This window comes from Hemicordylus capensis, chromosome 2 (assembly GCF_027244095.1).
Source record: "Hemicordylus capensis ecotype Gifberg chromosome 2, rHemCap1.1.pri, whole genome shotgun sequence".
Classification (NCBI taxonomy): Eukaryota; Metazoa; Chordata; class Lepidosauria; order Squamata; family Cordylidae; genus Hemicordylus; species Hemicordylus capensis.
Window position 1 is genome coordinate 85,473,869 of NC_069658.1, and position 20,896 is coordinate 85,494,764.

Genomic DNA, 20,896 nt, shown 5'->3' on the forward strand with positions numbered 1-20,896 from the left:
ACAGAAGTCTGAAGGCAGTTTATAAAAAATAAAACAACCAAAAATTTAAAAACAACATTAAAACATATATAGCATTCAAATTAAAAACAACAAATCAGTAAAATTCAATCCAAAGCCTGGCTGAAGAGATGTGTCTTCAGTTTTTTCCTAAAAGCCATCAGGAATAGAACAGCTCTATTCTCAACAGGATGTGCATTATACAGCCCTGGGGCAACTACAGAGAAGGCTAATCTTTGAGTCACCACCAGGTAAACTGGTGGCACCCTTAGATGAACCTCCTTTGACAATCTTAGGTGATGGGGTTCATAATGAAGGTGTTCCCTTAAATACCCTGGGCACAAGCCGTTAAGGGCTGTATAGGTAGTAATCAGCACTTTGTATTTTGCTCAGAAATCTATTGGCAGCCAGTGCAGTTCTTTCAGAACAGAAGTCATATGGTTTCTTTGGGACGTCCTGGAGACCAACCTGGCAACATCATTCTACACCAATTACTGTTTCCAGACTATGTACAATGGCACGCCAACATAGAGCTCATTGCAGTAGTCAAGCCTGGAGCTTACCAGCATATGCACCACTGTTTCTGCAAGGAACGAGGCATTATGCTTATGGGAAAGTGGGGGTTAGGTTCCAGAATGGACCAAAAAGGTGAAAAAACCCATGAAATAATAGCCCCCCCCCAAAAAAAGTGAAAATAATTGAAACTGTTTTCTATACTTGGAGAAACCATTGCCAGTCTGTGTAGACAATACTGAGCTAGATGGACCAATGGTCTGACTTGGTATGTGGCAGCTCCCTATGTTCCTAAGCCCATCTAGAACAGACAGATCTATTCCATCTCCTGAATTACAGCTTTCTACAATGAGCACCTCCATCTTATTTGGATTCAGCTGCAGTTTGTTATCCCTCATCCAGCTCATAACTCTATTAATATGTATATCAAGATCTCTCAGTGGTCAACAACACTTGCGTCCTATTATGTTAACAAATGCATAAACTTTTAGAAAATATCATCAGCTGTCACAATTAATTGGACGTGATAAATGAATCCAGAGTGATCTACACATTATAGCACCCCCACTGAAGCACTAGTCAAGAGTTCTATGCCCATGTGTTTGGGGGCAGTGGAAGTGCACTGGCTAGCCATATGCCCAAGGTTCTGAATCATGGGGAGAAACTGTCCCCATATTCAGAACTTGCTTCTGCAGATGGGAGTATGCCCAGGTAGTAGGTTGGTGTGGGCTATGAATTTACAGAATACTTCTGCTGCCTCCCCCCACCCCCAATGCATTTCCTGTACCCAGGAACAGAATGACTGAATAAATCTATGGACGCTGTTGAAAATAAATCTGATTCTCAGTGGTAGCAGTTCCATGCTGAGGCAATAACACTTTTATGCTGATAACTGCATGGATCAGCCATATGTATTTCAATCTGGTTAGAAATAACCACACCAATATTTCACGTTCCTGCTGGCTTCCGTAACTGGCATGGAAAGACTTCCAGACAACTGGCTGATCCAAGTGGAAGTGGTTTTTGGAGCCATTTGTGTGGAGTCATAATGTTTGACTTGGCCTCTGCTTGGAACAGATTCTTAGTCATTCACAAGAAGCAATGTCAAATTAGGATTCACCTAGGTGATCTGAACAGGATGCCAGTGCTCTTGTCTATTGCTGACTTGTATACTTTTATAATGTTCCATCTCACACAGGAACCTAACTTTATACTAATAAGAACCCTTTCATTGTTTGTTCTCCATATAAATATGGCAGATCTACATAATTTCTTTGTACAATAAGTTGCACCGAACAAGATTTTGAGCTGGTCCAGTTGTTACACAGAACCATGGTTAAGCCTGGTCATTAAAAGGTTATGGTTAAGATGCCACTCAGAACCAGACAACCATGGTTCCATGCTACATCTGAAGCTGCCTGCTGCCTTGATCTTTAATCAGGCACATGCTTCCCTTTCTGCCTTTAGCCAGCTTTCTGCTCTCACTGTCATCCTGGCTTTCAGCACATGTTTAGGGACAGTGGAGCAAGGGTGGAACAAATATTCATGAGCCGTGGGGCTGCCAAGGTGCCCCCTCACTCCCCAGTATACTCCTACCTAGGGTGTGCACAAAACTGGCTGGCCCAGTTTCGTTTTGCCCCCCACGAACCCCGCCTGGTTCAGTTTGGTTCGAGGGTGGGAGGTTTGGGAATATATTATATAGATATAGATATAGATAGTTTTTTGTACTTAGCCCCTCTGGGGGGCTTCTCCAAGGCCACAGGGAGGGGGGTCCGCAGAGGTTTCCCCTCTCCCCACCCTTCCTTATGTATAAAAGGACCTGGCTCGGGCAATCTTCGACCCTTTCCGGGTTGCCCCCATCTCTGTGGCCATTTCGGAGGCTGCTGCACATGCACAATGGGCCCCTGCATGGCCTGAACCAGGCCACGCAGGGGCCCATTGTGCATGCATGGTGGTCTCCAAAATGACCTCCATGACAGGGGCTAGGATCTGGAGCTTTAGGGGTGTGCAATTCAGATTTTCGGTGTTTCGATTCGTATCCGAACCGAAACACCCCTGTTCTGTTCTGTATCCGAATAATGCCCATCCAAAGCACCCGATTCGATTTGGATCTGAATTAATCCAAATCCAAATCCAAATCGATTCGGATTTAAAAAAGGGTCCTGGTACCAAAAGAGTGGGGTGGGATGGTAGTGCCTAATGGGTGGAGGCTACCACCCCAATTGCAGAGGGATTGGCCAAAGGGTGATTTTTGGTGAATTTTTGAAATTTTAGTGTATTTGGGGCAGATTGGGGGCATAATGTGGGATCTGGGCCAAAAGAGTGGGGTGGGGTGGTAGTGCCTAATGGGTGGAGGCTACCACCCCAATTGCAGAGTAATTGGGCAGAGGGCTGATTTTGAGTGGATTCATGGTGTCTCATTGAAAATCATTTGCTATCATAGAATCCACACTCAGAATACCTCAGAAACAACAGAACCCTGTACCCCATGGGTTAGAAACCCATGGGGGTGGTTGGCACCCTATGTGCACTACACCACCACTCGCTCTGGGCCACCCCAGCACCCCCCAAGTGCACTTATGGGGCTGCTGAAAGCTTCATTATACATTATGAGGAAAAACCTTAAAGACGCGTAAACTTCAACAATTCACCAAAAATCAGCCCTGTGCCCAAATCCTTAGAAAAAATTCAGGCAGCTTCCTTTCCCCTACCCGGCACTACCACCAACCCCACACCGCTCTAGGCCACCCCTTTCCCCCTGACGTGAAGCAATACACCCTCAATTATACCTAAAGGGGGGAAACCTTAAAGACGCGTAAACTTCAGAAATTCACCAAAAATCAGCCCTCTGCCCAATCACTCTGCAATTGGGGTGGTAGCCTCCACCCATTAGGCACTACCATCCCATCCCACTCTTTTGGCCCAGATCCCACGTTATGCCCCCAATCTGCCCCAAAGACACTAAAACTTCAAAAATTCACTAAAAATCAGCCCTTTGGCCAATCCCTCTGCAATTGGGGTGGTAGCCTCCACCCATTAGGCACTACCACCCCACCCCACTATTTTGCCCCGGGACCCGAAATTTGAGCACACATCACATCAGACCTTTTTGCATTAAAGTCAATGGGATGCAAAAAGGCGGGAAATTCAAATAGACGTCATTGCTCAAAATGGAGGGAGGGGGGAGAAGGCCACTAAATTGAGCTCCGAAACATCCGAATATTTCAGATCCGAAACAGGGGTGATTCATTTCGGATCCGAAATTATTCGGATTTCTTAGGGGGTGATTCGGTTCGGCTCCGAATCACCCGAAATTCGCTGTTTCAGGTACAGATCGTTCTGTACCCAAAACGTTTCGCACATCCCTACTTTTCACCAGCTGGAGAAGTGAGGGGGCCATTGAGCATTCCTTTCCAGCACCAGCCATACCCCCTGCATCTTTGTGATGATGTAGAGGAGGGGAGCACAGTGGCCAGAGGGGGAATGTGGTGGCAACCTGTCCCCAGGCCACCGCCCAGCTTTCTACACCTTTGCTTTTCAACCTCTTCTAGCTCCTTGCCGTTTCCTGCTTCAGTAACCAGTTGGTCCCTTTACCTACAGACTATGATCCTAGAATAGGCTTTTAGCCTTTTAATCTGCTTACTGTTAGTTGGACCGTTTCTTGCTAGAACCCTATGCTGCTTCCCATCTCGATTTTTGTTCTTATGCCTGTGGGTTGTATTCCTGAAACTTGACCATAGAGTGGTTTTCTGGTTCCTAAGTATTGCCTGTGATGTATTATAACCTTACAGTAAGTCCTGATGCTGCCAAGACCACTTATATCCTGGTTCCTAAGGCTGGGAAAGTAATGAGTGTATATAACATCATTTTAATTCTTTCAAGCATTACATGCCATTTACTGTAAACTGGAACCTGATCCATGACGTGGGAGTTGACAGTGGTGGTCAGATCTGGAGCTAGACATATCGCTCCCTCTTGTGCCATGAAATGCAAAAGCTGATGTGTCTTCATTAAATGAAACATCTGAGTGGCTCATGTTAAATATTGACTTTGAAGTTACATGCAGCCCCACAAGCATTTCTCCCACCCAAGTCCCATCGAGGTAAATTGGTGCTACTCAGCAGAAGTCCTTGATGCCAAGGCTGGCAACTATTGTCACCACCTATAATGGTTTTCGAACTAATCATTCAGTTAATGCAAAGGCACTGTAAACAAAGATGAGGTAATGCAACCAGTACATCTTGTACTGATCTTGAATTATGAGTATAACATGAGGCAGTGGCTCCTCATCCCCCATAACGCCTCTTGAAAGAACCAGGCTCTTAAGACAGTGTAGCACCTAAGAAGTCAAGAGGTTGCCCAAATCAATGGCTGTACAACTAGGAACAGCCTGGATTATGAGAGGGGGAGGAAATAACCACAGCTTTACTGGAAAACCATGAGACTCTCTGGAATCCTTTTTTGATCAGGCAGCTTGCTTCAAGCATCTAGTTAGGCTGGCTGACTTCTAAACGACTTCATATAATTTAAAGGCAAAAAGTTAGCTTTGTAAATGTTAATTGCCGCTTAACAACAGGCACTTAACTTGAAGCTTTGCTTAATATACTAATTTGTCATGAAAGAAATGCCAGCGAGGTTAGAGATGTAAAGAAAGAAATTGTACCCAACGGCCTCTTTCTTCCTCGATCAGTCCACATCGTGATGAATCTGTAAAGAAGAGGGGGGTTAGTGTACTTGGCATAAAAATGAATTGGAGTGCTTTGTTTTTTAAGGCATGAGTTGAATAAAAACAAGCCGTAGTGTGTAGCTGTCTGCACTTTGATTGCCCTGCTATTAGGAAAAGTACTTTATACTTGTATTCTGTCAGGAACTGCCAAGTTGCAGTGATTCAGACCTGTCCAGCTAGTGAGGGAGAAAAATTATATTTCTGGTAATCATAGCAAATGATGGAATGATAATGATGATACAGTATACAACAATGGCACAATGTCAACAATTATTTTAGGTAATTTTTGCAAATATAATTTCAATATTTATTCAGCGGGTCCTTTAAACTTCTTCTCAAGTAGTACATCTGTGGTATATTTAGTCCTTTTCACACATTATGTTCATCATATAAGCCCTATTCAGATGTTATGCTGTATGGGTGTACAGATATCTGTACACTTGTACATGTTTTTCTGTGAATTACTGTACCTGAATTCATTTAAACAGTCAACCTGGGTACAGGCCAGTGTTCCCTGTAACAGGGACTTCCAGATGCTGTTGACTACAAATCCCAGCATCCTTGGCTACAATGGCCTTTGCCTGGGGATTATGGATGTAGTCAAGTCAAGTCAAGTTTTATTTACGGTCCTAGACCAAACAATCCATGCATGCAAACAGCAGAACAATTTATAGAAAACTCTATAGGTTCTCATTATACACCTTAAAAGCAATATAACAAAATTTGGCTACGGATTTGGTTTCTACTGTGTATGGAAGTAGTAGTCAACAACATCTAGGAACACTGGTACAGACCCCTCAAATGCCTTTGTACGCAGTCCAGAAATTACAATTGGTACAGAATGTGGCAGCCCGATTGGTCTCTGGGACAACACCAAGGGACCACATAACACCAGTTTTAAAAGAACTGCACTAGTTGTCGATATGTTTCCAGGTAAAATACAAAGTGCTGGTTATTACCTATAAAGCCCTTAACGGCATAGGTCCAGGGTATTTAAAAGAGTGCCTCCTTTGTCATGAACCCTGCCGCTTGTTACGGTCTTCTGGAGAGGTCCAGTTACGGTTGCCACCGGCTCATTTGGTGGTGACCCAGAACTGGGCTTTCTCTGTGCCCCCACCCTGGGGCTTTAGAATATGCTCCCTGCTGAAATAAGAGCATCTCCTTCTCTGTTTGTTTTCAGGAAGAACCTCAAGACTCTCCTGTTCTCACAGGCTTTTAATTAGAATTAATTTTAATAATTTGTTTTAATTATTGTTTTATGCTGCTGTTTTCATTGTTTTGTCTATTTTAATCTGTGTTGATTTTTAAATATTATTTTAAATTTTGTACACCGCCTAGAGATGTACCTATCAGGTGGCATAAAAATATGATTAATAAAATAAATAAATAAAATAGTAATGCATGGTACAGATAGGAAGTGTACTGCTGTACCTGTGTTCAACATAACATCTGTACAGAACTGTACCTGTGTACATTGTGCATTCATCATACAAGTGTTAAACATAACATGTGAATAATAGGGCTATATACAATCAGTGCACAGAGTGTTCACATGCAGATCTGTGTTCTGAATGCTTCCAAAGCAAGCCTCTCTAAATCATGAAAATGGGTAAAGGCTCTCCAAGGGTATATAAAGTAATTGTACTAGATTAGATTTGGTTGTTTATGAACAGAGGATTAATAATATTGTAATGTGTCTATCTTCAGTTTGCTCTCCCGGATTTTATGGCCATCGCTGTAGCCAGGCATGCCCCCAGTGTGTCCACAGCAGTGGCCCATGCCACCATGTGACTGGACTGTGTGACTGCTTACCTGGTTTCACAGGAGCTCTCTGCAATGAAGGTACAAATCATAATACAATCCCATATCAAGCCCCCACCCCCACATTTTTCCCAATTGCAAATTGGGAAAAATTTTCAGATTGTGACTTTTTATTTTTTTGAAACATTGTTTTTTTCCTATTATGTATAGAATCTATTGTACAGTTAAAGCTATTGTACAGTTAAAACTGATTTTAACAAGCTTTGATAAAATATTCCTTTGGGGTACTTTTTTTAAGGTCACCTTTTACCCTTGTGACTGAAGCTGTTAAGGAAGTGTTGTTGGTTGAGAATGCACATTTGGGTAGTTAGTCATATATGATATGAATTTTACTTAATGGAATAAGAGCCCGGGGCATCAAACACTAACCTGTAGCTTTACTTTATTTAAATATGTGGTTTAATCCTCCCCCCTCATGTACCTTAAAAAATTAACATACATTTGGATACTGTACTGTCCAAAATAATCTACCTATATAATTTTTCACTTGTCCATGAGCATGTTTATCTGTCTGTAACCTTCTCTTGAACCACTTTGCTAACTTGGGTAAGAGAGATCTTGTCAGAAAGCTCAGATGAAGAGGATAGTAATTGCCATTTCTGAGAACACTGCCACCCCCCTAACTCAAATGAAGGACAAAACCGTAAGAAGACTGTCTAGATATTCCATTTTCAGGGTCTTTATGGCAGCACACCAATCCTATTCTCTCTCTCTCTCTCTCTCTCTCTCTCTCTCTCTCTCTCTCTCTCTCTCTCTCTCTCTCTCCCTTTGCATCATTTTGTCTGCTAGCAGTGACAATGCTGCTGTAGCCAAATATGTATTTTTAAAAACTGCCCCATATATTAATGGGTTATGCATTTGAAGAAAAAAAGATTATCTGATGTGAAATTCACAGGAGGAGCCTTCCTTCCTCTTTACCCAGGCTTCCTGGTGTCACCTTCCTCTCCTCCCCAGTGTTTGGGCACTCTGTGGTGCTCATGGACCTATGTAACAAACTAGTGTGCTGGGAGGTGAGTGAGAAGAACAGGGGTAACTGTGCTTGGATGGTCTTGGATAAGGTTCCGTCTCTCCCATATATACCAAATATGGGGAAACAGGATTGACTTTGCACAGAGAGACTTTTACCTGAATGTACAACTGAGACACAGTGGAAGGATACATTCTCCAGGAATTTTGTTTAAAAATAGAGGAGGAACAAGTCCATTCATTATAAATAATCTGCTAATTCTACAGTTGTAGGTCAGGTGGACATATAATGATGTTCACATCCCCCAAGGTCAATAGAAATGTGCATAAGATGAGTGAGACTGGGGAAAACAGGAAGAGATAAGTTGTAAGGGGACAAAGGGAATGGAAATCAAGGTAAAGAGGAATGCAGGAAGCCTATCACAGAAGGAAACTGGCACCAAAGAAACAATCTGGGGTAGGATTAGCTGAAAAGGCACAGAAAAGGAAGAGGAAGCAGGAGGCAAATAAAGGCAGGCCTGAGGGAAGGCAACTTTTGAAGCTGTGGGAAGGCAAGAGGGCTAAGAGAGAGTGATGGATAAAATAAGGTAAGGGTGGTTGAGCAAAGTCAGCTGGGACCTGTTAAGGGATTTCCCATCTACCTACCAAATCAGCGATAGCCTTATGAATGTGTTCCCCTCATTTGGTAGGGATCTGCCTAGTAAAAGCAGTGTTTTTCAAACATGAAGAAATATAACACTCTGCTAAACAAGCTCTAAGAGTGCAGATTACTCATGATTTCAATAATTGCTTTTCACAGTCTGTCCCAGTGGCAGATTTGGGAAGAACTGTGCAGGAATTTGCACATGCACCAACAATGGAACCTGTAATCCAATTGACAGGTCTTGTCAATGTTATCCTGGCTGGATTGGTAGTGACTGTTCTCAGTGTAAGTACCAGTATTTTCTTTGTTCAGAGGTCTTGTTGAAGTAATTAAACCACAGTTCAACTCTCTTATAGTTTTCTACTGGGCAGAAAAGACATGCTTCTTAACTAACTGAGGACATGGCTAATAGATCTTAACCTATTTACATTTCAAACAACTCATCAAGATATTTGCTGTATGGGTTTTGCATAGCAATTTTGCTACTGAAATTTTTAGAGCTTATAATACAACCCATAATGTAGCTAATCTGCATGAAATATTAAACTGTTCTCTAAAGTTTAAGTAGCCTCTCATGACGTTTAGACATCACATAAAAGCATGGCTTAAACCTTATTTCATGCAACATTGGCTAGCCTTAGGTGTGTTCACTCACCCCTCCCCTTTGGGCAAGATTGTATCCCAACTTCAGATCCTGGCTTGTTTAGAGCCCTGTCAGACAAATGTGGAGCCACGGAAATTCTAACCAAGCTTCCAAAAACAAGCAAAGAATTCCCTCCATAGATGACTCGACAGCAGCGTGGTTTGTTTTGCAGTCAGTGGTTTATTTGGCCCCTTCCTCCGCCGTTCGCCCAATCCACAGCTGTTTCTCTGCTGCTCTGTGCCTAGCCTCTTGCAACAAGCCAAGAAAAAAAAAACCAGGGGTCAATTCAGACGCAATGCAAAGGAAAATTCAACCACACTTAAAAATAAACAACCCAACTACACACCTTGGTTCAGTTTGTTTGGCCAAATTGAACCTTGGGTGAATTTGAGAGACACATTTAGACAGAACAACACAAAGGGGAATCCCAAATTCAACCAAGGATTTGTGTTGTGTCTGAAACTGCTCTCTGTTTGGAACAAGCCTGTTTGGAACAAGCCAGAATTTGCCTGTTTCTCAATCATACCTGGGCAAAGAGGCACCTTTTAAACATGGAGGCAGGTCTCACGATCCGTGAGACCCACTTTTTTAGAAACTGCGGGGAGAGCGGGATAAGCCCACTCCCTGCAGACGAGCGGGCAGGGAGCCCTGGGCGGCCGGATTGCCGACTCCATGACGGAGCCAGCGGGGGGTGGGGGAGCGGGAGCCGTGTGGCCCCCGCAAGCCCCAGTATGCCCTGCGCAAGCACGCAGGGCATACTGGGGAGACCCCCGGAGCTGGGACGTGGCTTTTCGCCTCCTGGCCAGGGGTCACGCCGCGGCTACTCACGATTGTAAAAAGCAGGTTTGCGGAGTGCTCACTCTGCAAACCTGCTTTTTAGCAGGGGTTCCAGAGCGGGTTAGCCGCTCCAGAACCACCGGGCTCAGCTGCAAGCCCGGTGGTTCTGACAATCAGCAAAAATCGGGCTAGCGCAGGCTAGCCCGATTTTTGCTGATCGTCAGAATAGCCCCATGGTGATTCTCTTTATTTAGCAGAGGGAGAGTAACTGGCCCTTTCCAGCCCCAGCACAGCGGTTGTACCTCCAGTGACTGTCGCTGGTGTCTATCTTATGTTTCTTTTTAGATTGTGAGACCTTTGGGGACAGGGAGCCATCTTTATTTATTTATTTATTCTCTATGTAAACTGCTTTGGAAACTCTTGTTGAAAAGCGGTATATAAATATTTGTTGTTTGTTTTTTGTTTGTTCTAAACCAGGATCAGAATCCCAGAATCAGAATGCAGAATATGTTGGGTAGGGAGTACTCATGCTTTAGGCCAGGCCTGCTCAACTTACGCCCCCCAGATGTTTTTGGACTACACCTCCCATAATCCCCAGCCACAGCAGCCAATAGCCAAGGATTATGGGAGTTGTAGGCCAACATCTGCAGGAGGGTCGAAGTTGAGCAGGCCTGCTTTAGCCTAAGGGATGCTGCACAGAACCAAGATTAAACCATGATTCTGCATGACATCTGAACTAGGTGTTTGTTGTATAGATGAAAAGAATGCCTTCCTGCTAATTATGCAACATGTCATTAATAAGACGAAAATGGTTCCCTGCCATAAAGACTCTCAGTCTAAAAAAGAAACACAGGGAGACACCAGCAGCAGCACTGAGAGGGCCACTATGCTGGGATGAATAGGACACTTGCTATTCTGTGGCTAAATATAAGAGCCACCACTTTAACAGTTGATTCTTGCCCAGTTATCAGGGATTCTTGAAATGCTTTGGGATGTCTATTTCATTTTAGTATCAGCTTGAAGCTTGCCTCTCTTTTTGTATCTGCAGAAGTCATTAATTGAATTCTTCTGTTGCTCTCTCATTATGAACAATTAATATGGACCAATAGCGGGGGGGGGGAATGCTAGTAGAAGAAAGAGGATGTCTACTAAATCTGACCTTTAAACCATGAAAAAGAGCTTTATTTGACATGTGTCACTGACTTGTGCCTTTAGTTCTTGTGGAAAATAGTGATCCCATACTTTGAAATGACTCCCGCTTGACTTTCATGAAGCCTCTTAAAGAGTACTGTGTATTTGACAGTCCCTGATAGTCTATATCACCAGTTATAAACATTCTGTATTATAAATAATAATTGAATTTTTTTTTAAAAAAGAATTAGACCCAAATTAACAAATTCTTGATTGCATCCCTTCTGGTTTTTACATTTAGAAACGTTTTTGAGCCATTGGTTCTTAAAAATTAGCCTTTGACCCATAGCCACTTCCCTCAAACTAACACATAAGCAAATTATATTTGCTCTAAATAAATCCTCTCCTGTTTTACATTATTAACCTCTCAAATCAGCTCTGAAAACATGCTGGAACTTGTTTACTTCATTGTTCTATAAATAATGAGTTATGACATGGAAAGTGTTATTGATTGGTGAACTGATAAAAACAAAAATGAGTCCTCAGGCAAGATCTATGATCCTAGCCTCATTAGTAGGTTCTGATGAAGGCTGTCATGCACTGTGAATACATACTTTGGTGTGGTAATTTCAGTGGGTCTAGATATTGAGATGACAAATCTTTTTACCATTGTGCTATATTGTCTCTTTTATAGTGGAACCTGTGAAAACTGGTTTGTTTCACAGTGCAATAGACTCTATAATCACTGTGTTTTGGACAAGCGCAGTCATTGTTTGATTAGGCAACATGAAGGCTTTTCAGACAGCAGGCTTGCTGTGGGTTTACCACAAGGCTTTACTGCGAGTTTGGGGTATAATGGATACTCTGACACAAAAAGAGGATTTTTTGGATCCCGGTCATAAATTGGGCTAGGTTCCAATACAGAGGGGAATACCCAAATTGTGTGTGAAGTGCTCTCTGAAATATTGCAAGGACTTCACAGTAAATCTAACCGATATGTGAATACACACACACCCTCCCAAAGTAAAGTCATGGTAAAGTTGCCATCTGAAAAACCTCAGTGTCTCTGTTAGATAATTTACATAGTTTGACACTGATTATATCCCAGCCTGTTAGAATTGGAAAGTGTAGTGCCATCCCTCTTCTACAGTGGGATCAAATTCACACTTATGGCACATCTGCCTGGGCAGTTTTTCATAAATCAGTTGTACAGTTGTACAATATGTCCAGCATTTATCGAACTGCTGCAGTCCACTCTGATGGTATCTATGAAAGTTTGTCATGACTAAGCACAGTTGAAATTACTGAGATAAAGTTAGACATGACTTTGGAATCCTATCTTTCTTAGCATACAACCTACTGTGCTTATGTTCAAACATCTGAAGCTGTTTAGCAACATGATAGTCTCAATTTTCTATCACAGGAAGTGCTAAATGCATAGTCATGAGAACAATGGTAAAGAGCCAGAGCAACCATCCAAGGATGTAGGAGGAGCTGCATCTTCGCAGAGAGAAACTGCTGTTGATGCAGCTAGAGGCTTCTGAGCAGCAGAGCAAGGGGCAGGGGAGTGATTTTTGCTGATTTAACAGGTCTTTAGAAGTGCTTTTTCCCTTTTAGAAATATGTCCCCGAGGGCTCTGCATATGCTCTGCTACTCGGGAAGCCTCTGGCTTCAAGCTGCTGCTGCATGTCAGCCAGTGTCTCTGTAGGTTTGTTTTCTCAAAAATATCCTTATTGATGACCTTTGTTTTTGTTCTCTAGTCACATAGTACTATTCATGAGCATAATAATCTACCATGTACATCCCCTGTGAATTCAAAGCATTTCAGAGGGACTGGTAATATGTAGAGAGAGAATTTTCTGGATCATTCCAAAATAACATTTCCACACAGCATGCTATTTGCATTCTCCATGGTCATGATTCAAATGCAAAATCTTTAACAATATCTACACATAGTTGTAGAAAGCAGCACAAAGGTTCTTTTAATGTCATATTTAGATGTATGAAGATGAACCAAGCACTATGCTTTGTCCAATGCACTTTAGGTGATAATAACAAGAAGAAAGAAAAGTTGTCAACATTTACCTGGTTTTTTCCCTATTCCAAAATTAGTAAACCCAATTTTATATCTTTATGAGAAGAACCTAACATGAATACAATTTTCAGGCATGGAAAATCAGTGTAGCATCATTTATAATTGAGGCCATGTTCCGTAACAGAGATAAAGTTAAATATAGCTAATGTTCAAATAGCAAAGGCAGTTGAAGCATGAATATTTTAAAATGGTAATAATCCCAGTTTAAACTAGCTGATAAATACTATTTATATGTCATGCTCTTCTGAATTTGTACGATGAAGAAGATTCGCAAACTCCTATGGTGACCTGTAGGAAGTGGTTCAGTGCTACAAAACTGTGTTTTGTCCTACGAGACTGACTGATTTATTTCTATTGTTTCAGCTTGCCCTCCCTCCCACTGGGGCCCAAATTGTATCCATACCTGCAATTGCCATAATGGAGCTCGCTGTAGTGCCTATGATGGGGAATGTAAATGTACACCAGGGTGGACTGGTCTCTACTGTACCCAGAGTGAGTACAGCTAGGTCTCAAAAGTATTTAGCAGGATAGAAATGATAATGCAGACCTACTGCTGGTAGCCAAAAGAGAAAAGTATATTTGTACTATTAACCTGTCTTTGGGTATAATCAAAATTATCAAGCATCCAGCAACTGTAATGGGCAGGCCAGTAATGGCAAGCTTGTGCTGAAACACATGCATGTCATTATTGCAGTCCTTTAGCAAAGGCCGCTTGCCTTTGGTCCAGTTGCTGATTACAGAAAAGCTCCTTCTGTTGAGAATGAAGATGTTTTGCATGCCTTCAAAAAGATCTCTGCCACTACTGCCTTTTAACTGTACTTACAATAACAACATTGTTATGGCATAGGCAGAGGCTTTTCTTTTTCAAAGAGCCAAAATGTCAGAATATTAGGAAGTCCATAGATTACAGGGCCATATGGCTCTTCTGTGCTGCCTGAACCACCAGTGCTCATGGTTCTTTTGCTTCCTAGTTTTGAATGATGATCTCTTTACATGTAATAAGTCGTCTTTATACTAATGTGGAATCCTTGTGTGGAGCTGAGCCACAATGTGTGGTTTTTTCCACTGGTTTATGCATCAGGATTTTCTGTGCTTCTATATGTCCAAGGATCCATTCATTATTCAGAAGCTTCTCTTCCTGCTTGAAATACTCTTAAAAATCTCACTCCTTTCATTAGTCTTTCTAACATATCACTCACTAATATATTTCCCACATAATTTATTTCAGATGTCATCAAACTTTATATTTGTTTGGATCAGTGGTTCAGACTGGGAAATACTTTAATCCTTTATTTCAGTATTATGATACGATTCAATGTACCATTAAACCAATCCTTTTAGGAACAAGCTGCTTTATTCTTACCCCTTTATTCTTTTTTTCCTGCAGGATGCCCTTTGGGGTTTTATGGAAAGGATTGTGCATTAATCTGCCAGTGTCAGAATGGAGCTGATTGTGATCACATATCTGGGCAGTGTACATGCCGCACAGGATTCATGGGAAAACACTGTGAACAGAGTAAGCTAGAAACTAGTTTTTTATTCATAAAAATATATAATTTTTTTATTGTACATTAAAAAAAAAAATACAAGAGGAAATGCATAAGTGGGTCAAATCTTACTAGGGCATGTCAGGTTCCTCTGGTGACTTTCCTTTTACTGGCCTGCCCCAGGCACCTCGGAGTTCAGGGGAGGGGGTTACAGGCACTCTTTTCCTCCTCCTGCGGAGTAGTCTGCTTATGGACCTGGTCCCTCACCAGAAGCTCCAGGTCTTCAGTTGCCCTTCATCCATTCTTATACTTGGCACCATCCTGTTTAAATAGCCCCAAACATTCTTCACACCCTGCTGATTGGCTTCCAGTCTTGCTGTCCATCCCCAGCCTCTCTAGCAATGCCTTCCAACTCCCTGTCCTCATCTCTGCTTACCTCCCCAACCCACTGCTCAGCTGTTGTGTTTGAGTGGTGTCCTCAGAGCCTGGAGGTTCTGACCTTTTTCTGGCTCGTCCTGAAGCTACTACCTCCTGCATGCTGCCGTCAGAATGATCTTCATCTAAGCACAGTCCTGTGCTGCAGTAAAATCATTGGCACAAGTTGCTTTCTCACACACAACTATGACTCCATCCTACTTGCAACAACTGCCACAGCACAGTAGCACCCTTAGCAGCCAGCAAGCATAGCCATAAGTTCAACTATGGCAATGTCTCTCTGCAGCCACATTTTGACTGAGTGAGTACACCTTGCAATGCTGAATGCAGATTGCGGAGTTCAGCAGACCAGAACAGTGAGTGAAACACAAGTTACTCTCAAGGCCAGACATGGAGCTCATCACAGCAATCACCAAGAAGTATCACACTCACACAGAGCTGAGCTGCCTCTGCCTGTTTCTCACAACACCATCTCAAAAACAGAACAAACCAAAACCACAACTCAAGGAAGGCAGGCAGGCACCCATATCCCCTGCTAACTTGGCAAAGAGGCACCTTTTAACGTGGTGATTCTCTTTATTTATCAGGGGGAGAGTAACTGGCCCTATCCACCCCCAGCACAGTACCTCCAGTGACTGTTGCTGATGTCTTTCTTGTGTTTCTTTTTAGATTGTGAGCCCTTTGGGGACAGGGGTCCATCTTATTTATTTATTATTTCTCTATGTAAACCGCCCTGAGCCAATTTTGGAAGGGCGGTATAGAAATCGCATAAATAAATAAATAAATAAAATTCTGACTTTGGCAATCTGAGATCCAGCAAAAACAGTTATAGATGCAATCAATAGCACAGCATTATACTCAGTGCTGAGAAAAGAAGAACCAAACCTTCCTTGATTCCTTCCCCCTCTCCTGATGTAAGGGCTCTCTCTGCCTCCCAGTCCCTCTGAATAATTTTTGAAATTCCCTCCTTTCCCCCCACCCTTTGACAATCTGAGATCCAGTAAACCAGTTATAGAAGCAATAAGTAGCACAGCAAATACTCCGTGCTAAGAAAAGAAAACCACAAAATCAGACCCTCCCTCCTATCTAACTCCTGATGTATCCTCTTCTTCATAAGGGCTGTTTCTCTCTCCTCTCTCCCCGCCCCCCCCGCCTCCAAGTCCCTTTGAATACACATTTTGAAATTCCCCCCAAAAGTCTTCCTCCTCCCTCTCCCCAGCCAATGGGGGTACAGTTGCCGATGCAAACTCTTGATTTCTATGATAACACGCCAACCAAGAAGCAAGGAGACCTCAAGCCAATCAGGAAAGGGGGAAAGCCCACGAAAATGGCCACTCAAATTGCACAAATCAGGGCTGATTCTATTCGACCTCGAATCAGGCCCTTCAATTAAGGGCCAATTCAATTCACAGTCAAATCTATAAACTGCCCCCAATTCATTGTGAATTGATTAACAAATGAATTGAACTGCATATACCATGTGTCTGTATTTAGATTTTTTTATTATCTCCTCTTCCCCCAGAAGTGCGCTATGACACATGATAATATGTCCCTGAGGGCTGCACTTGCATGTAGCACAGAGTACTCCAGGAAGAAGAGGTCCTTTAAAATAGCCTCTCCCCCCAGGGCAGTCCTTAGGGCAGAGCAAGCAGGGCGATCGCCCCAGGCCCTGCTCTTTTCTCCCCCATTAAAATTAACTGGAAGAGGGCCCCCACACTGGTTGATGTGCCTCAGGCCCCACACCCTGCCAGGACTCTCGAAGAACAGTCCTGCTCCCGCTGCACAATTCCCAAAGCTGAGTTAATAGAATGCAGCAGCAGCAGCACTAATGCTTCGTAACTCAGGATGTCCGCCACTGTCTATTATCAGTACAAAATACTTAACGTTAATAGCTGGAAGCGGAACCTCAATCTGAGTACAACATATCAACTCAGAGGAGTTTTTGTAGTATTCTGATATAACAAGGGAAATAAGAGAAATTATTTTGAGTTTACCATCTAGCCCTGGATTTTAGTAGAGGTTACTAAAGTAAAGTAGTGCCAGCTTACCTGGTACTGGGTAGAGACAGTACCTCTTACAAGCCTATGTGCTTAGATAATGTTTTATCTGCATTTGTAAAGATGTTTTAAGTGCATCAATTTCTAGGTTGATTTTCTATAGAAATGGCTCAGTGAAACATTGCCACCTAGTGGTGATGCATAAAATCTGCAAGATTTCTGTTGGTGATATAGCATATTGTAGCTTCTTAGTATATACAACATATATAAAGTGTAAAGATTGGATAGTGGCCTATTATAGAGTTTTCAATATTACACATAACTCACTTTCAAAGGAGCGATGTCAACCACCATGAGACCCTTGTTTTTGGTTGGGTAAAAATGTAATAAATAAATATTATTGTATGTACTCCCTCCCCCTTGATTTTAAACTTGAAACCATAGGTCACTCGCTGTGATGTCTTTAACAACTTTTTTGTGGAAAAAAATCTCTCAGATTTGGGCTGAACTGGATTCCACAGTTACTGCAGAGTCTATTGTGGAGGTGTCCAGCAACTCCTCTTATGAGATTAGATTGGATCATTCTCAGTTTGTGACTCCTGAGGAAGTGGACAAACTGCTTCGGACTGTGCGTCCTACAACCTGTTCCCTTAACCCTTGCCCAACTTGGCTTATCGCATCTGATCATATTATCAGAGAGAGTCTGATTAATATTATAAATGCTTTTCTGAGGGAGGGCAGGATGCCTCCTTGTCTTAAGGAGGCTATTATTAGACCACTTTTGAAGAAAGCTATGTTGGTCCCTCAGAGTTAGCTAATTACAGACCTCTTTCTAATCTTTCATGGTGGGCAAGGTGGCTGAGCGGGTGGTGGTCTCTCAGCTCCAGGCAGTTTTGGATGATGCAGATTATCTAGACCCATTTCAAACTGGCTTTCGTGTGGGCTATGGGGTCGAGTCTGCCTTGGTCAGCTTGATGGATGATCTCCAACTGGCTATCGACAGAGGGAGTGTGACTCGGCTGATACTCTTGGATCTCTCTGTGGCTTTCAATACCATCGACCATGGTATCCTTCTGGACAGCCTGAGGGAGGTGGGATTGGGTGGCACTGTTTTATAGTGGTTCTGCTCCTACCTCTCTGGCATATTCCAGATTCTTGTAGACAGTTGTTCCCCTAAGCAAGAACTGGAGTCCCACAAGGTTTCATACTGTCTCCAATGCTTTTCAACATGTACATGAAACCGCTGGGAGAGATCATCAGGAGGTTTGGTGCTGAGTGTTATCAATATGTTGATGGCACTCAGATTTACTTCTCCATGCCAACCTCATCAGGAAATGGCATATCTTCACTAAATCCCTGCCTGGAGGAAGTAATGGGTTGGATGAGGGATAACAAACTAAAGTTGAATCCAAACAAGATGGAGGTACTGACTATGCAGGACCAAGACCCGAGAGATGGTTTAGATCTGCCTGTTCTGGATGGAGTTACACTCCCTCTGAAATATCAGGTATGTAGCTTGGGAGTGCTCCTGGACCCAAAGCTCTCCCTGGTTTCTCAGGTTGAGGCGGGGGCCAGGAGCACTTTTTATCTGCTTTGGCTGATGCATCAGCTAAGTCCATTTCTAGAGGTGAATGACCTTAAAACAGTGGTATATATGCTGGTAACCTCCACACTTGACTACTGTAATGCGCTCTATGTGGGGCTGCCTTTGTACGTAGTGCAGAAACTACAATTGGTACAGAATGCGGCAGCCAGATTGGTCTCTGGGATGACACGAAGGGACTACATAACACCAGTTCTAAAAGAATTGTACTGGCTGCCAATATGTTTCTGGGTGAAATATAAAGTGCTGCTTATTACCTATAAAGCCTTTAATGGCTTGAAATATAAAGTGCTGCTTATTACCTATAAAGCCTTTAACAGGCTATTTTTGAGAGAGTGCCTCCTTTGCCATAATCCCTGCCGCCTGTTACAATCTTCTGGAGAGGTCTGGTTAGGGTTGCTACCGGCTCGTTTAGTGGCGACCCAAGACCAAGCTTTCTCTGTGGCTGCCCCAGGGCTTTGGAATAAGCTTCCTGCTGAAATAAGAGCATCTCCTTCTCTGTTTATTTTCAGGAAGAACCTCAAGACCTCCTGTTCTCTCAGACTTTTAATTAGAATTAATTTTAATAATTTTAAAAACTTGTTTTAATAATTTTATTATATTGTTTTTATTGCCACGTATTTTAATTTGTGACTTTTAAATATTTTAAATTTTGTACACCACCTAGAGATATGCATATCAGGCGGTATAAAAATATGATAGATAAAATAACACATAAATCCAAAGTGCTATACAAGGCAATTTGCTTCCTTGATCTCTAAAACCTTGTTAGCATCCCATTATAACTTGGGGACCTGTTCAAAAATTTGATCCGGAAAGGGTACTTGGGATTCCCATTGTTAGGTGTGTAAACAGCAAAGCTTTGTGAACGTATGGTGTGGTGTGCCATCATATTCAATAGGGGACATATAAATACTCCCAGTTGCTACCAGATCATGGTCGCTGTGTGTAATAACTGGAAATTTCAATTAACTGAATGCATGCTGGAATAGCCTAAAAGGCAAAACTCTGCAATTGATCTTTGTTGTTCTGTACAGAGTGCCCCCCAGGAACATATGGCTATGGTTGCCGGCAGATATGTGACTGTCTGAACAACTCAACTTGTGACCACATTACAGGCACCTGCTATTGCAGCCCTGGCTGGAAAGGAGCAAGATGTGACCAAGGTAAAATATTCCCACAATGCCCAAAATAAACATGAGCTTTTAAATGCTAACACGTAGACAGGGCACAGCAAGCCCTGTGGCTCCCTCTCCCTTTCTTCACAGTCCCCTGCCCAGTATCCTATATCTATCTATCTATCTATCTATCTATCTATCTATCTATCTATCTATACACACACACACACACACACACACACACACACACACACTCACTCACTCTCCTCTCCTCTACAATCAAGAACATCTTCCGACCAGTAACAGTTGCATTCCAATTGACCTTAACCATCTCAGGCACCTCCTCCCTATCTGCATATGGAACCCCCACTGCCAAATCGCCATGGTGTTTCAGCTCTCATAGGCTCCTCCTCCCTGTCTATATATGGAATCCCCACTGCCCAATCACCACGGTACTTCTGCTCGTGAGCTCTCGCGAGAGCTGCCACACTCGGGATTAGCCACCGGTACGCCTTAGAAAATTATATATAGAGATCCTTGAGGGCTGCCTCTGCTACTGCAGTCCCCTAAAGAGAGTGTGGTCTGACTCTGCCTGCCCTTGGGAACCTGCCCTAAGCAGTTCCCAGAGTATTTTGGAAAATGGTGGGGAACAAATAAGCATCTTGGAAAGCAAGTTGAGTGGAACTTGTGCCCCAAACCCAAATTTAGAGAGACATGCTTCCCAGGTTCTTCACACTTATACAGCATTTTATAGTTTGCCTGCTCTTCTCCACTGTAACTCTTCTACAGGTTATGAAAAATTCCTATATTTTACTTAGCCTTGCATACTCTACCAATAGGACAGAATGCAGTATTTAGTTATATAACATATTTTAAATATTAAAAAGGCTGTTGTGCAAAAGAAAATATCTGCATAATGTCGTTGACTTCGGAAAACTGCATAA

At 42.6% G+C, this 20,896-nt stretch overlaps 1 protein-coding gene across 3 annotated transcripts in view; it reads left to right on the forward strand.

Moving 5' to 3' along the window:
- The window catches only part of MEGF10 (multiple EGF like domains 10), a 195,673-nt gene that overhangs the window by 164,437 nt on the left and 10,340 nt on the right, over window positions 1-20,896 (forward strand). For 2 of the 3 annotated variants that reach the window (XM_053300098.1, XM_053300100.1), the window contains 5 exons: window positions 6,944-7,078; window positions 8,823-8,951; window positions 13,676-13,804; window positions 14,700-14,828; window positions 19,872-20,000. In XM_053300098.1, the coding sequence (XP_053156073.1) occupies window positions 6,944-7,078; window positions 8,823-8,951; window positions 13,676-13,804; window positions 14,700-14,828; window positions 19,872-20,000 (651 nt within the window). The remainder of the gene's footprint in view (window positions 1-6,943; window positions 7,079-8,822; window positions 8,952-13,675; window positions 13,805-14,699; window positions 14,829-19,871; window positions 20,001-20,896) is intronic. The other variant, XM_053300099.1, reaches the window with a different exon arrangement.